This window comes from Mobula birostris, chromosome 6, assembly GCF_030028105.1.
Source record: "Mobula birostris isolate sMobBir1 chromosome 6, sMobBir1.hap1, whole genome shotgun sequence".
In the NCBI taxonomy this organism is placed as follows: Eukaryota; Metazoa; Chordata; class Chondrichthyes; order Myliobatiformes; family Myliobatidae; genus Mobula; species Mobula birostris.
The window spans coordinates 179,196,887-179,214,314 of record NC_092375.1 but is presented as its reverse complement, the minus strand read 5'-3'; the positions used below and the strand labels follow the sequence as shown (position 1 = coordinate 179,214,314).

Sequence of the window (17,428 nt, the reverse complement as noted above, 5' to 3'; positions counted from 1 at the left end):
AATGGATGGAGAGAGGAGGGAGGATTGGGGTAGATAAGGGGAAGGAGGGTGTGGGGGAGAGTAACAGAAGGAGAACAAAGAGGGGGAGGGGAAATGGGAGAGTAGAGGAATGTGAGTGAATGAAGCGGGAGAGTGGGAAGGAAAAGGAGTGGGAGTGGGGGATGATGGATTGGAGAGTCAGTCATGAGCACTTTCAGAATCTTTGTTTTCCTTTCTGCAGAGTTTGGGTGCTGCATTGTTAGTTATGGTTACAAATTAATTGTTGCATTTCCAGAAGCAAAATGTTTGTTATTCAAGATACCCTAATGTTTAGTTATACATAGCATATTCAGGTAGTATGAGGGGATCCCATGTTCCAAAAAATTATTTTGCATGCACAGAAACTTCAAAAAAAAATCTTTTCATATAATAGATGGCTATTCGTATGAGAGAGAAGCCATTGAAAACTGGATTAATACCAAAAAGCGTACAAGTCCTATGACAAATATCCCTTTGGAGTCTACATTAATAACACCCAACAGGACACTTAAAATGGCTATTGATCGCTGGATAGATGCCCAACAAGTCCTACAAACAACAGCGCAACAAAAATAACAGAACATCGGTAACACTGCATTCTGATATCCTTACTTTATGAACTGAGTAATGGAAACAATCTTGTATAGAAAAATTGTTTCATTTATAATTAAAACCGATTAAATGTTAACATGTATCAATGACAAATTTAATAAAGGGCTCGGAATTCTCCATTGTCCCAAGCAATTACTGGAATTGGCTTATTATTGTCACATGTACTGATGTACAGTGAAACGGTTGTCTTGCACACTGTTCATTCAGATCTACTCATTACACAGTACATTGAGGTAGTTAGTACAAGGTGAAACAATCACACAATGCAAAAAAGTCCACCTTATCATACTAGGGAACCATTCAATGGACTTAAAAGGCTTTTACACTGCGTTATAAGTGGTATGTACTTAATTGGACATATTGCAAAATTGATTTATGCTGTTTTTAGCAGGATTAAGTCAACCCATGAACCTTGCCGTATGCTTCCTTTTTGCACTATTATGTATTCATTTTATAATTTATAGTATTCTTTATGTATTGCTGGACAACACATTTCATGACATGTCAATAACAAATCTGATTTTGAAAAAATAGAATCTCAACAACATGTGGACACACAGAGTAAGAAAAATCTAAGCGTAACTACAATATTAATAAAAATCAGTCATTGAATACATTTGCCACAACCTGGTTAGGAAGCTCAAATGAACAATTTCCTGCTATCCTAACCTCGAGTTCATTCAGGTGAAATCATTCGGGCTGTCTATTGAAAGAATCACTGGATTTTCTGTGCCTACAAATTTAGTGGAAGGGTAAACCAAAGTCAATCATGACCCAAAAATATTAGAATGTGATTTTATTTTTTTTTGCATTAATGTGCTATATGCATTCCAGGAAAAAGTTAAAACAATATTTTAACCCAGGCTTTCAGTTGGAAACTATACAGACAATACACAGAATTGTATTTTTTTTTTCCTCTATTTGCAATAGAGTTGTAAATAAAATTGGAAGGTCATTACAAACATTCAGAACTGCTGCTTCTAACCACAGTTAAGCAGCAGCAATAAAAATTTAGGCACCTCAATGAAACAGTTACACAAGTTGTGCAAAAGTCACTAGATAAAAAGTATGCTTTTACAAATTCTCAAGCATGAGCAATCTCAAATAAATAGTACTTAATAGCAAACCATTGTATTTAAAATTTACACTGACTATACTTGATTAAAATGTTTTAATTTGATTAATGTGAAACTGATTACAAATGAGTACAGTGGATTCCAGTTAATTGGGACACATCGGGACCAGTACTTATTGGCCCATTATGCGGCTGCCCCAACTAGCCGAAGTTTCATGGAAATGGTTAAGATGGTACACAAAAAAAAAGTACAAACTATCGTTTAACTGAGTAACAAATTATGTTCTTAAATGAAATACAGAACAAACTACAACATTACAATACTACTACAGTACAATAAAATTGTATTGGTTCCTAATGGCTATCAGAGGAATTCATACATTGTACTCTATGTTCTTTTGATCGACTGTAAATGAACAAAATCAATGAAGTCAGCTTGTATAGATAATGGATTGGCTTCATACAATGCTCCTCCAAACTGCATCATCCAAATCTTCATTTTCATTGTAACATTCAAGATGATTGTTGATGCCTTCAAATTCTTCGTAGTTTCTAACTCAATAGTTTCACTCCCAGCCATTTAAGACATCCTTAAGCCCGAATGCTTGAGACCACAGCAAGCAAAACAATTCTGAATTTTTGGTGAACTATCAGTGACAAAAATCTCTGCTTTTTAAACACAAGCACAAGCAACTGACGCTATTTAAAAACCATTCGTTCTAATTAAGGGGTAGAATCTAATAGCCACACAAGTGCACATGTCTGCTCCAATTAAGTGGTATAATGTCCCAAATAAACAAAGGGAATCCTGGCAATTTTCTCAATTAGTTTTTGTTGTTTTTTTTTAAAAAAAAGAGTTGTCCCAAATAAGTGGCTGCCCTGATTAACCGACGGCCCAATTAACTGGAATCCACTGTACTTCATTGTTTTAGGATTACATAACCCTTCCCAAATGTGAAAGACTTGTATTTGTTCCATTTCAATGTTGGATTTCTTATAAAAATTATAAGTGGTTGAAATAAAATCACTATCAAATTTTAATAACTCCCTTTGTGCTGATTAACAATGCTGATGCATATTGTATATTAATCTAATTCATACTATATAAATACTTATAAATTACAGCAAAAGCACTTTAAGGCATTTTATAATTTGTACGTTCATAAAGTGCAGTTATTTGTTAAATGCCATATTAAAATGTTCAGTGCAACAGCCAGCTGGGTTAAACCTTATATATAATCAACATGCAATGTTGTTCTGTAACAGTCAAGTCTTGGTGACAAGCATCATCCTGACAAGTACAGTACCAGGGCAGCAAACTCCACTAGTGAATTATAATTAGAAGGGGGAAAAATGGACTTATTTCAGATTACTAACTGTTGACTAGTTTGGGTTATGTGGTCCAATGGTTTTTACACATTAGATTCTATAAATGATCGCTTTGGCTTAACAGGATTAATATTACTTGAATGAACATCTCTAGCTACATTCGACTGTGGTTTAGAAATATTTTCTTGAAAAGAATGTGCAGCAGTCATGGATGATTTGGATTCCTGAACATTCTTGGTTGTTTGAGAGGGTTTGGAATGCATTCCATTTTGAATATTTTGACCACTAGTAATTGAGGTAGGATTCACAACTACTTTAGCATCTGCTGACTGATCATGCCGGGTACGTATCTGTTGTATGCTGGGCTGATGCTGCTGTGATCTGACCGTTTTATCTATTATCCCCATGAAAGGTGTAGTCCTTGGTCTATAATCTGTCCCACTCAGGTTTTGGTTGGATTTTTCCATCTTGCATTCCAAGCTGTTTCTGATATCAGCATCTGATATTGACACTGCATCTGGAATGGGCCCTCTATCAGGTACACCAGTATTTGAGACTCCACTGGTAGTTGAACCAGTAACTTTAAAGGCTGATTCATGCATTGGTGTAGAAATACCTGTCACAGGTCCTTGAGTTAAACTTTCTGATAACTCTGAGATTTCCCGGGACTGTATGTTTAACACTTCTGCGGACATTTCTGTATTTACAAAAACCTCAGTTGCTGTGTTTTCATCCAGTTTCTGATTCACAGTCTTAGCAGGAGACAATCTTTCTCCGTAAGTTCCAGAACTTCCACTATTGATTGCAGACTCTAATTGTACATTTCTGTTGCCAGGCATGGAAATTGGAGGAAACTGAGTTTGGACTGCAGTTTTGCTGCTATGTTGACAACTTGTAGTTCTTCCCCCAGCTTGTAATAAATTCATATGTTGGTTTGTTTTCACAATCTGAGCTTGTTTAGGAGGTTGCATAACTGGTCCTTGTGTGAGTGGTTCTCGAAGATATTTGTGTGTCATTTTATTCTGAGGTGATGAAGGCCTCAACTTCTCAGAAACTACTTCATCTTGGAGACCTTTTTTAAATGGGACTGGACACTGCTGAGGCCTCGATGAGGTGGACATTGTTTCACTAGCTGCTCCAACATCAGAGTCATCGAGTCCAGCACCAAATGATACATTTTCAAGGTGCTGGCCTAACAATTCTTCTTCATTGTCAGATTCATTATTTTGCTGTGGTTGCTGATATTGTTGTTTCTGTTGTTGTGCACGTTGCAATTGCTTATATTCCTCTTCAATCCGTGCCAGGAGCCTCTTTATTTCTCGGTTGTTAGGGCAAAGCTTAGCAGCTTCCTGTAGATCTGCAAGAGCTCCAGCAAATTGTCTGAGAAAATAATATTTGTTTTATCACTGAGAAAAGTAACTGTTCAATTAATGGTTTTCAAATTGCTTTCTAAAAAGACAAAGAATTGTCTTACTCTGGTTATAAAGATTTCAACCAAAGAATACAGATTATAGCAATTAGTATAATTTTGGTTGATTTTTATTATCATACTTGAAAGAGTTACAGGTTCTATTAACAAATATGGATGGTACATCTCACCTGCTGCTTCTTTTGGCTCTTCCTCTGGCATAATAAGCTTCATATGATCTTGGCTTTAATTCCAGTGCTTTAGAGGCAAATTCCTCGGCCATTCCAAAGTCCTATCAAAAAGAAGAAGAAAAAAAATCAGTATCCCCATAAAAATCCTGATGACAACCATTGTTAATTACTTTGGTACTATAAAACACACTTCCATACAAATCCAGCATCAATGAAGCACTAAGGAAACAAAAGACACTCTGTGATGAGTCCATAAATCCACAGTTAGAGATTGTCTGCAAGTGTCTTTAATTCTATTCAGGTTAGTCATACTATTACATTAAAAGAATATATTTCAGAAAGTCAGAATGGGGTAATTTATAGAGAAGATAAAAATTGAGTATAAATTCAAGTGTTTTACAAATAATGTTTTATAAAAAAAGTAGCAAAAATCAGAATTAACTACATAGAGGAAAGAATAAGTACAAATGTAGAAGAGCTGGGATAATGAATATTAGCCGTGGATGAACCAGGAGGTATGTTGTCTGCTGAAGGCTAGATCTGTGACATTCAAATCTGGCAACCCAGGCCTGTACCAGAAAACCAAATATGATTTGTGGAGGGCTACTTCAAGGGCGAAGGGACAATTTCAAATGAGGTTGGAGGCGATATCAGATGCACAGCAACTCTGGCAGGGACTGCAAGACATTACTTCCCACAAAGCGAAACCCAATAGTATGAATGGCAGTGATGCTTCACTACCAGATGAACTCAATGCCTTCTCTACACACTTTGAAGGGAGAAAACACAGCTACAGCTGTGAAGATCCCTGCTGCACCTGATGACCCTGTGATCCCTGTCTCAGAGGCCAATGTTAGACTGCCTTTAAAGACAGTGAACCCTTGCAAGGCAGTAGGTCCCGATGGAGTACCTGGTAAGGCTCTGAAAACCTGTGCCAACCAACTAGCGTAAGTATTCAAGGACATTTACAACCTCCCACTGCTATGGGCAGAAGTTCCCACTTGCTTCATAAAGGCAACAATTATACCAGTGCCAAAGAAGAGCAATGTGGGCTGCCTTAATGACTATTGCCTGATAGCACTCACATCGACAGTGATGAAATGCTTTGAGAGGTTGGTCATGACTAGACTAAACTCCTGCCTCAGCAAGGACCTGGACCCATTGCAATTTGCCTATCGTCACAATAGGTCAACAGCAGACACAATCTCCATGGCTCTTCACAACACGGCTTTAGACCACCTGGACAACACAAACACCTCTGTCAGGATGCTGGTTCATCAACTACTGCTCAGCATTTAATACCATCATTCCCACAGTCCTGATTGAGAAGTTGCAGAACCTGGGCCTCTGTACCTCCCTCTGCAATTGGATCCTCAAATACCTATCTGGAAGACCACAGTCTGTGCAGATTGGTGATAACATATCCTACTCGCTGATGAACAACACTGGCGCACCTCAGGGGCGTGTGCTTAGCCCACTGCTCTACTCTCTCTATACACATGACTGTGTGGCTAGGCATAGCTCAAATACCATCTACAAATTTGCTGACGATACAACCATGGTTGGTAGAAACTCAGGTGGTGACGAGAGGGCATATAGGAGTGAGATATGCCAACTATTGGAATGGTGCTACAGCAACAACCTGGCACTCAACATCAGTAAGATGAAAGAGCTGATTGTGAACTTCAGGAAGGGTAAGACGAAGGATCACGTACTAATCCTCAATGAGGGATCAGAAGTGGAGAGAGTGAGCAGTTTCAAGTTCCTGGGTGTCAAGATCTCTGAGGATCTAACCTGGTCCCAACGTATTGATGTAGTTTTAAAGAAGGCAAGGCAGCAGCTATACTTTATCAGGAGTTTGAAGCGATTCGACATGTCAACAAATACACTCAAAAACGTCCATAGTTGTACTGTGGAGAGCATTCTGAAAGGCTGCATCACTGTCTGGTATGGAGGGGCTACTGCACAGAACCGAAAGAAGCTGCAGAAGGTTGGAAATCAAGTCAGCTCTATCTTGGGCACTAGCCTACAAAGTACCCAGGACATCTTTAGGGAGCCGTGTTCCTAGGAAGGCAGCATCCATCATTAAAGACCTCCAGCACCCAGGGCATGCCCTTTTCTCACTGTTACCATCAGGTAGGAGATACAGAAGCCTGAAGGCACACACTCAGTGATTCAGGAACAGCTTCTTCCCCTCTGCCATCCGATTCCTAAATGGACATTGAAGCTTTGCACACTACCTCACCTTTTTTAATATACATTATTTCTGTTTTTGCACATTTTTTAATAATCTTCAATATATGTAATCGATTTACTTGTTTATTATGTTTTATTTTCTGTATTTTTTTTTCTCTCTCTCTGCTAGATTATGTATTGCATTGAACTGCTGCTGCTAAGTTAACTGTGTTGGCGTGTGGCCAAGTGGTTAAGGTGTTCGTCTAGTGATTTGAAGGTCGCTAGTTCGAGCCTTGGCTGAGGCAGCGTGTGTGTCCTTGAGCAAGGCACTTAACCACACATTGCTCTGTGACGACACCGGTGCCAACCTGTGCCCTTCCCTTGGACAACATCGGTGGCGTGGAGGGGAGACTTGCAGCATGGGCAACTGCCGGTCTTCCATACAACCTTGCCCAGGCCTGCGCCATGGAAACCTTCCAAGGCGCAAATCCATGGTCTCATGAGACTAACAGATGCCTATAAGTTAACAAATTTCACATCACATGCCGGTGATAATACACCTGATTCTGATTGTTTCAGGAAAGAAGGGAAAGTAAATATAAATTCAAGGAGATTAATTCATCATTACCTAACGCTACTGGTGTGCAGCTCATTAATGAAAAACTTGTTAAGACTGTATGATTCCCACAGCTGCTAAATGCTCAGGATTTTTTTTAAAGCCACTAACTGATGCTTGGTTCTCATCAACATTTCATCAAATGGGAAACAAAGAAGAACTGCAGGCGCTGGAATCAGAAACAAAAACAGAAATGCTTCATCCAGGTCCAACAAAGGGTCTTCGACCAGAAACATTAACCGGTCTCTTTTTCCATCGGTGTGCGGACAGCTATGTCCCGGCAGCATTTTTGTATTCATTTAACATTTCATCCAATATGCCAATACAGGTGACATAGCTCGGAAAATAACAAAGTGAAAACATCCTATTCCCAACTAATTCCAAAAATTTCAGCATGTTTGTTCTCCCTGAGCAGACTGGAACAAAGGGCAGGAGAGGATTGGGATAAGCAATGCAAATAAGCAAGTTAGACAATAGATAATAGGTGCAGCAGTAGGCCATTTGGCCCTTCGAGCCAGCACCGCCATTCACTGTGATCATGGCTGATCATCCACAATCAGTACTCCATTCCTGCCTTCTCCCCATATCCCTTCACTCCGCTATCATTAAGAGCTCTATCTAACTCTTTCTTGAAAGCATCCAGAGAATTGGCCTCCACTGCCTTCTGAGGCAGAGCATTTCACAGATCCACAACTCTGTACGAAAAAGTTTTTCCTCAACCCCGTTCTAAATGGCCTATCCCTTATTCTCAAATTGTGGCCTCTGGTTCTGGACTCCCCCAACACCTGGAACATGTTTCCTGCCTCTAGCATGTCCAATCCCTTAATAATCTTATATGTTTCAATCAGATCCTCTCTCATCCTTCTAAATTCCAGTGTATGCAACCCCAGTCACTCCAATATTTCAACATATGACAGTCCCGCCATCCCGGGAATTAACCTTGTGAACCTCCGCTGCACTCCCTCAATTGCAAAAATGTCCTCCCTCAAATTTGAAGACCAAAACTGTACACAATACTCCAGGTGTGGTCTCACCAGGGCCCTGTACAACTGCAGAAGGACCTCTTTGCTCCTATGCTCAACTCCCCTTGTTATGAAGGCCAACATGCCATTAGCTTTCTTCACTGCCTGCTGCACCTGCATGCTTGCTTTCAGTGACTGGTGTACAAGAACACCTAGATCTCGTTGTACTTCCCCTTTTCCTAACTTGACTCCATTCAGATAATCTGCCTTCCTGTTCTTACCACCAAAGTGGATAACCTCACATTTATCCACAGTAAACTGCATCTGCCCACTCACCCAGCATTCTCATAGCATCCTGCTCATATTTCACACTGCCACCCAGCTTTGTGTCATCGGCAAATTTGCTAATGTTACTTTTAATCCCTTCATCTAAATCATTAATGTATATTGTAAACAGCTGCGGTCCCAGCACTGAACCCTGTGGTACCCCGCTGGTCACCGCCCGCCATTCCGAAAGGGGCCCGTTAATCGCTACTTTGTTCCCTGTCAGCCAGCCAATTTTCAATTCATGTAAGTACTCTGCCCCCAATACCATGTGCCCTAATTTTGCCCACTAATCTCCTATGTGGGACTTTATCAAAGGCTTTCTGAAAGTCCAGGTCTACATCCACTGGCTCTCCCTTGTCCATTTTCATAGTTACATCCTCACAAAATTCCAGAAGATTAGTCAAGCATGATTTCCACTTCGTAAATTCATGCTGACTTGGACCGATGCTGTTATCCAAATGTGCCGCTGTTTCATCCTTTATAATTGACTCCAGCATCTTCCCCACCACTGATGTCAGGCTAACCGGTCTATAATTCCGTTTTCTCTCTCCTTCTTTTCTTAAAAAGTGGGATAACATCAGCTACCCTCCAGTCCTCAGGAACTGATCCTGAATCTACAGAACATTGGAAAATAATTACTAATGCGTCCACGATTTCTAGAGCCACCTCCTCAAGTACCCTGGGGTGCAGACCATCAGGCCCTGGGGATTTATCAGCCTTCAGGCCCATCAGTCTATCCAGCACCATTTTCTGCCTAGTGCGAATCTCCTTCAGTTAGTTGGCAGAGTGCCATGATTTTTAAATATATTAACCATATAAAGACACAAAGTAGTATCATAAAAGCAAAAGCAGTGAAATAGGTGATTAAAGTTATTAACAGCGCAGCAATATTGAAAAACATATGTACCAGATTTACGAATCATGTTACCTGAAGACAGACAACAGCAGCATAAGTTCATCAAAAAGGAGCCCTTGAAAGGGAGATGCTAAAAATCTAATCAAAATGAAGGGCAGTGGATTTTCATATCGCAATATAATCCAAATGTTCAGTTGTTATCACCATAAAGTACAAACTACTTATCTTGCTTTGCTAAGCCATAAGAGAATTTGAAAATGTCCAAAATCAAGAGAATACAGTTCCAAAAGGAGGAAACTTCAATACACAAATATCTACCTGAAAAGACAACCTATATTTATTAATTTGTACTTAGCCCTGTATTGTTTTCAATATCCAACATTAAGATGTCAAAAACAATATTAAATGTTGTGAATAAGTCAGTAATAATGCATATAAAAGTATGTTTAACTTCATTGTCAACAACAGCCAAAAAAGTTGATCCATTCCATTCAAATATCTCACTTTTAAAGTTCAAGTTTAATTATCATTCAACCATGCATAAATACCCAATAATACAGGCAAATGCAACAGTGTTCTTCTGAGGCCAAGGTGCAAAACACAATACCAACAATCATACAGAGCACAAGGCACATATAACATGCAAGATAGCAGTAAACACACAGTCCAACAAAAATAAAAATATTACTGTATATACAGCTCATGTCCTGGACTGGCTTATTCTGTAAATTAATGATGCGTGGTGTTATTGGCAAGAACAAGCAGTTCTCAGCAGTCCATAGACAAACATACGCTTACAAACCAGCTTGCCTTCCACTGAGTGAACAGTGGAGGGTAGCTCCAATGGCAGGGACCAACCCAGCCTGGAATGCTGCAAGCCCACAGCTTGAGACTGCACACCTCCTTCATGCACCAACAAAGAAGCCTTTCTACAGCAGGCAGTAGCACAGTCAGCACCAAGTCCAGCTCCTCCACTAACAAGCAGCTTGCTAGTGGGTTAGACCTACAGTGCTTGAAATCCTTAATGTTCAGCATTGTCTTGCGATCATAAAAAACTTTTAAAAAGACAAAAGCACCTTTGGTTGGCCTCAGAGAGGCTGCTGCATCTGAACCCGCCATCTACCAGAAGCAACTCATAGCTGAAATTACAACAACCTAGGTGTGAAAGACGGTCAGAGGGCTACAAAAGCAAATGTCTTTTAAGCTAGAAGCATCCAGGCCTATTTTCATCTATTAGCAATAAAACAGATCAGTCACAGACTGGGTTCTGATCTGACATACACAATACATCTAATAACTTATTATACACTAAGTGGGTGTGTACTGCCATACAGTGTTAGTGTGTAAATTAAAGTGTTATTCTTAACACAAATAATGTTTTTATCACATCTTTTTAATGATCGAGTGATTGAATATTTGAGAGCTTAGCACTGTCTTAAATGTGTTTTAGCTGTCATGGCTAGAAGCTTCCCCATCCTGGAAAGGAATTTCTGATGATGAGCAAAATAGAAATGTGCCAAACTAACATGCAAAGGTCAATATAGGAAAACGGGTACAGTACGTACATAAAATGAGTAGAAAACTAATCTTGGTCAACTATGACACAGAGCAGAAACTAGTTTTTAACAAATTCTCAGCATTCACAACTACAGCCACATCTCCACCATAACAACTCTCAAATGCATATACCCACCTTTCAAATTTAAAGATTATAACAAATGAAAGTTTATTAATTAGGAATATAACAAAATCAGATAGACCAGCTTACATTAGTTTTCCTCCGACATCTTGACAAATTTAAGTAAAGAGAAATCTTCAGATCTCTGAAAGATTTCACTTCATCCCCAAATCCTTCTCTTGGAAATTTCCTTAGAGCATACTGGTATCTCTGGGCTGCTTCCTTCATCTTTCCTTTCTGCAGAAGTAGAGTGTGACAACATATTATTTTTTCTAGTGTGATGACTATCAAGTTCTGACACAATGCCAAATACATAATTAAATGCAGAAGAATGCATAGCCATAATGCATTAGTTTACTTTGCCGAATTATTAGCTCTACAATTTGCAAAGCTTTCTGCGAAGGAATTCAATGTATAGAGAATACCACTGATAAAATGAATGATGACAAAAACTTTGCCACCTTAAATTCTGGGCTGCTTCGAGTCTTGCTAAAAACTGAATTGCTGATCTAAACAGCTCAGTAAGTTTATCCCAATCAAATATAGGAATACCATGAGAGTTACATCTACATAGAACATAGAATAGTACAGCACAGTACAAGCCGTGTAGTTAACAAAGGAGATAAAGGATATTAAATTGAAAGTAGGCTACAGAAAGTGGCAAGCACTAGTAGTAGACCAGAGGACGGTTTTTAGGATCCAGCAGCAGAAGACTAAAAAGCTGAAGTATGACTCTGTAAGTTGGAATGGGGCAGTTAATGTATAGGTAGGGACTCTTAGCGGACAAATCTGGTGAATTAATAATAGCAAACAAAGAAATGGCATTATGTTGAATATTTTTTGCACCAGTCTTCACTGTGAAGCATTCAGACAGATTACTTTCTAGTCACATGGTAGAAAATACAAAAATCCCAGTAATAAGGAATAGAGCTTCAGCATTCTTTCTCTCCAGAAGGATGAAAAGTGGAGCTTCAAATGAAGCTTCCTTGTTCAAAAAAAATGGAAAAAGGTAGAAAGTTGAGAACTACAGGCTAATAAGCTTAACAGCTATTATTGTCAATAATCACAGAAATAGCTAATCATTTAGGAAAAGTGAACATAATTAAAGCTTGTCAACATAGTTTAATAAAAGGTAAAGCTTCATGCACCTGTGCTGAAATTGTCAATTTTATCAACTTTCCCTCCAACTTCCACCCTGCTCTTAAATTCACTTGGTCCATTTGACACCATCCTCCCCTTTCTTGATCTCTCTGTCACCATCTCTAAGGACAAACTATCTACAGATCTCTTTTATAAACCTACCAATTCCCACAGATATCTTGAATATACCTGTTCCCACCATGTCTCCAGTAAGAATGCCATTCCTTTTTCTCAATTCCTTCGTCTCCACTGCATGTTTCCAGGACATCAAAGATATCTTCCCACTTCAAAGAATTGGGGGGGGGGGGGGGAAGAGTTCCCATTGATGCTGCCCTCACCCACATCCCCTCCCTTCCCCGGACATCCATACCCACCTCATCTAACCGCCACCTTAACGGGCTACAGTTCCTCTTGTCATCATCTACCACTCCATCAGCCTCCACATCTAACACATCATCTCGCAACTATCGTCATCTTCAACAGGACCCTACCAACAATGCATTTTCACACCTTCCACAGGGACCAGTACTTCTGATTCCATTGTCCATTCATCCCTTCCCACTAATCTCCATCCTGGCACTTGTTTCTGCAAGCAGCAGAAATGCTACATCTGCCCATTCACCTCTTCCCTCATCTGTATCCTGGATCCTAAACTGTTCTTTCAGGTGAGGTAACACTTCATCTGCGAATCTGCTGGGGTCATCTACTGTATCCAATGCTCCCAATGTGCACTCCTTTATATCCGTGAGACTCAAAGTAGACTGGGGGACTATTTTCTCCAGCAGCTTCGCTCCATCACAAGAAGCAGGGCTTCCCGGTGGCTAACCATTTCAATTCCAATCTCCATTCCCATTCTGACATGTCAGTCCATGCCCTCCTCTTCTGCCATAATGAAGTAACTCTCAAGTTGGAACAGCAACACTTTATATTCTGTTTAGGAAACCTCCAACCTGATGGCATCAATTTATCCAATTTCTGGTAATTTCCCCCTCCCCCTTTCTTCATTTCCCCACGCTGGGTACTTCTTACCTCACCTCCCTCCCCCCAGATCTTGCTGCCCCTCCTCCTGCCCTTTCTCCCATGATCTACTCTCCTCTATCAGATTCTTTTACCTTTCCCACCTATCACCTCCCAGCTTCTGACTACATTCCCCGATGAGAACCTGTAGATGTACTATATTTATATTTGGAATAGGTATTTAACAAGGTGCTACATAGAGGCTGATGGATCTCTTTCATGGTCTTGGAAAAAGAGTGAAAACTGTCTATGTCGTAGAAAATAGTAATGTCGTAGAAAATAGTGAGTTGGAATAAACAGGTCCTTTTCAGACGAAAGGGGGCAGCTGATGATATTAAAATAGATGGAAAGGCATGTAGTGATAATAGAGTACAGAAAGATTCAGTCCTTGAGCAAAGAGACTGGCAAATGGAATGTAATGTGGGGAGGTGTGAGATTATGCGCTTCGATAACATTAATCAAAAGGCAGATTGTCTAAATGGAGAGAGATTGCAAGTGACTGAAGCACAGAGGGATCTGGGTGTTCTGATGGACGAGTTACAAAAAGAACTCAGTAGGCTGGTTCAACAAGTAGTTAAGGCGGCAAACAACATTTTGGATTCCACTGCAAATGGCTTGGAGTTTAAGAACTGGAAGGTTCTATATAGCATGGTGGTGAGGCTTCATTGGAATATTGTGCGCAGTTCTGCTCTATCAGACCCAAAGATATAGAACATTAGAGGCTTTACAAAGGAAATTCACCAGGCTAATTTCTGGGATATGAGGATTGTCCTGAATAGTGTAGACCTATATTCCTTGTAGTTTAAAAATATGAAGCATGACCTTATTCAACTATAAAAGATCCTAAGGGTGTTTTAACAGAGTAGATGTTGGTTTTCTCCTGTGAGAGAGCTCTCTAAACTAATCTAAGATGAGGAGTTGTTCACTTGAAACTAATTTATTCCCAAAGAGTGGTAAACCTTTGGAATTCCCCACCCCAGCAGGTGCTGGAGGCTGGATCAACAAAATTAGAAAAATTTTGAAGTGGAGGTGACTACTCCATCAAAGAATGGAGGTTAGGGGCTGATTGAGAAATGCACAGGAAAAGAGTTGAGGAATCATAATCACATTTGGAATACTGGTTGCAGTTCTGATCAACACACTACACAAAGAATGCGGTTCTGTTAGGAAAAAGTGCAAACGAGAGTAGCCAGAATGTTGCATGGAATGGAGGGCTTTAAATACAAGGAGAGATTGTTTAGGCTGGGACTGTTCTCATTGGGGACTGCAGGAAACCAGGCATTGCGATTTATAAAACTTTGCAGGACATAGATACGATACATAGTAACTGTCTTTTTCCTAGGGTAGAGGAGTCTAAATCTAGAAGACAAAGGTTTAAGGTAAGAAGAGAAACCAGAGGGGCATATTTTCTGACACAGAGGGATAGTGGAACAAGCTGCCAGAGAAAGTGATAGCAGCAGTAAAATCACAGTGCTTAAATAAAACATTTCGATAGGAAGAAATTGAAGGCAATGAGGGCCTGAAGTGCCTATTTCTACCTGTATGACTCTATCTGAAGAGATATTCTGAAATTGATGAAAGTTTTGGCACAGGGAGAAAGAAAATATTGCTGGATCTAAATTTGGGGAATTTGGTGAACTATGTGAGAGAACATTCAAGAAACTAAGATCATAAAAAAGTTTAAGATATAGTGGAGAAAAATAAAGAGCAATCTAAAGCAGAAGTTCTTCATGAAGAGGCCTACTTAAATGGGAGTCAAGAGGATAATGCCAGGGTAAAAATGGAAAGACTGGCAGGTAAAATATAATGGAATCACAGGAGACTTTAACAAAGAGACATTTCAAGTACAGGTAAATTCTCAATTTATGAGAACTTAGGGGGCCGAAGCCAGAGCTCCAAAGAAAAAAAAAGAAACAAAATGTAAGGTGTATGATGAATGTGAAGTAATTTGAGAGAGAACCAGGCTAAATATAGTAAGTTAATAGGAGAATTAAAAGAAAAATATTTTAAACATCTTAAAAATAGAAGATGTTGAATAAAAAGAAAGCCAAAAATGTACATCTGAGTAAATAGTCAGACCGGGGTGAAACTAATTAGGAACCTAGAGCATAGTCACCTTCAACTCTACCAAAATAAGGATGTAGCTATCTCAGTAAACCGAAGAAAATAGTGATGATGGATCAAAAATTGGTAAGTAACAACAAGTAAGTATTAAGAAGTCTGGCTATGCTTTAAGTAAATGAGTCATCTGATCCAGAAGCACGATTCCCAGGTTACAAAGTGAAAAATATCAACATTTATTGCACTTGGGCTACTGGTTTTCCTAAATAAAAAATAATACCACCACCAGTTCCTAGAACGTCATGGTTCCATTCATTAAGTACTGTCCACTAGCTGATATCTCCACAGAAACATCCATTTTCCATAGCTAACATATCTGATTACTCTATGTACACTTGGTATAATGCTTTCATTTAATTGAGTAATTCCCCCTAATGCTACCTATAATTAAAGCAATGAACACCATGCCATTCAGTCATTAAACTTCATCATTACTATTTGAAAAAAAATGTTTTAAAATGCATGGGAAAATCTGAGTAAAGCTAGATTCCTGTAAGTAATGTTCATTTGTAATCTTTGGAACCTGTATTTTATTTCAGTATCAACAAACGTTTGACACTTGCTCATATTCTAGTCCTCTTGAAACAAATGCTAACATTGCATTTGTCTTCCTCACCACCGACTCAACCTGCAAGTAAAACTTTAGAGAATCTGGCATGAGGACTTCCAGGTCCCTTTGCAGCTCTGATTTCAGAATTTTCTTCCCATTTAGAAAACAGTCCAACAGTGATTATCAAAAGATCACTATTAATGTCTCCATAATCTCTTCAGCTACCTCTTTTAGAACTCTGCGGTATAGTCCATCTGGTCCAGGTGACTTATTCATTTTAAGACCATTCAAGCACCGTTTCCTTAGTAATACTAAGATTACACTCATTTCTGCCCCCTGACACTCTTGAATTTCCATCATATTGTCGGCTTCACCATGAAGACTGATATAAATACTCATTCACCATTTCTTAGTTCCCCATGACTACCTCCTCATTGTCACTGGAGGGTTTTTTTTTTGCTGTCTTGAGGCAAATTGGGGGGGGAGGGGTTAAATCACCATGGCTTGATGTCTCAAACCCTGTGGGAGGCTAGAACAGGAATTGCAGGGGCCCTAGCAGAGATATTTCAAACATCCTTAGCCAAGGGTGATGTGCCGAATGATTGGAGAATAGCTAACGTTGGTCTGTTGTTTAAGAAAAGCTCTAAGAATAAGTTTGCTCTGAAGTCATCCCTGCTGGTGTCCCCTTCCAATCATCTTTTGCCAGCTCCTCCCTCATGCCTTGGGAGTTACTTTTACTCAATTGTGAATCTGCTACATCTGATTTTAGCTTTTCCCTGCCATAGGACGACATAGGAACAGAATTGGGCGATTTGGGCCATTGAGTCTGCTCCACTATTCTATCATGGGTCATCTATTATTCCTCTCAACCCCATTCTCCTCCCTGCTACCCTTAACCTTTGACATCCTGATTAATCAAGAACCTATCAACCTCCACTTTAAATATACTCAATTATTTGGCCTGCACAGTCATTTGTGGCAATGAATTCCATAGATTTAGCACTCTCTGGCTAAAGAAATTTTTCCTTATTTCTGTTCTAAATGGATCCCCCCCCCCCCCCCAACTCTGATGCTATGCCCTCTGATGCTATGCCCTCTGATCCTAGACTCCCCAACTACAGGAAATATCATCTCCACATTGTGTTAGGCCTTTCAATATTTGATAGGTTTCAATGACATCTCCCCTCATTCTTCTTAACTCCAGCGAGTACAGGCCCAGAGCCATCAAAAGTGCCTCACAAGTTAACCCTTTAATTCCTGGGATCATCAGAGGATTGAACATCCTCTGGACCCTCTCCAATGCTAGCACGTCTTTTCTTAGATAAGAGACCCAAAACTGTTCATAATGTTAAA

The 17,428-nt window shown here is 39.6% G+C and overlaps 2 protein-coding genes across 3 annotated transcripts in view; one reads left to right on the top strand and one right to left on the bottom strand.

The window, feature by feature from the left end:
- The window catches only part of wdsub1 (WD repeat, sterile alpha motif and U-box domain containing 1), a 41,125-nt gene extending 40,378 nt beyond the window's left edge, over positions 1–747 (top strand). The window contains exon 11 of the mRNA XM_072261991.1: positions 413–747. Within this exon, the coding sequence (XP_072118092.1) occupies positions 413–594 (182 nt within the window). The 3' untranslated portion in view covers positions 595–747. The remainder of the gene's footprint in view (positions 1–412) is intronic.
- Positions 748–1,209: 462 nt separating this feature from the next.
- tanc1a (tetratricopeptide repeat, ankyrin repeat and coiled-coil containing 1a) overlaps positions 1,210–17,428 on the bottom strand; it is a 175,321-nt gene continuing 159,102 nt past the window's right edge. Inside the window, exons 27-29 of one of the 2 annotated variants that reach the window (XM_072261989.1) lie at positions 11,338–11,484; positions 4,634–4,734; positions 1,210–4,414 (exon numbers count right to left, since the gene is read on the bottom strand). In XM_072261989.1, coding sequence (XP_072118090.1) covers positions 3,118–4,414; positions 4,634–4,734; positions 11,338–11,484 — 1,545 coding nt within the window. In that variant the 3' untranslated portion in view covers positions 1,210–3,117. The remainder of the gene's footprint in view (positions 4,415–4,633; positions 4,735–11,337; positions 11,485–17,428) is intronic. The other variant, XM_072261990.1, reaches the window with a different exon arrangement.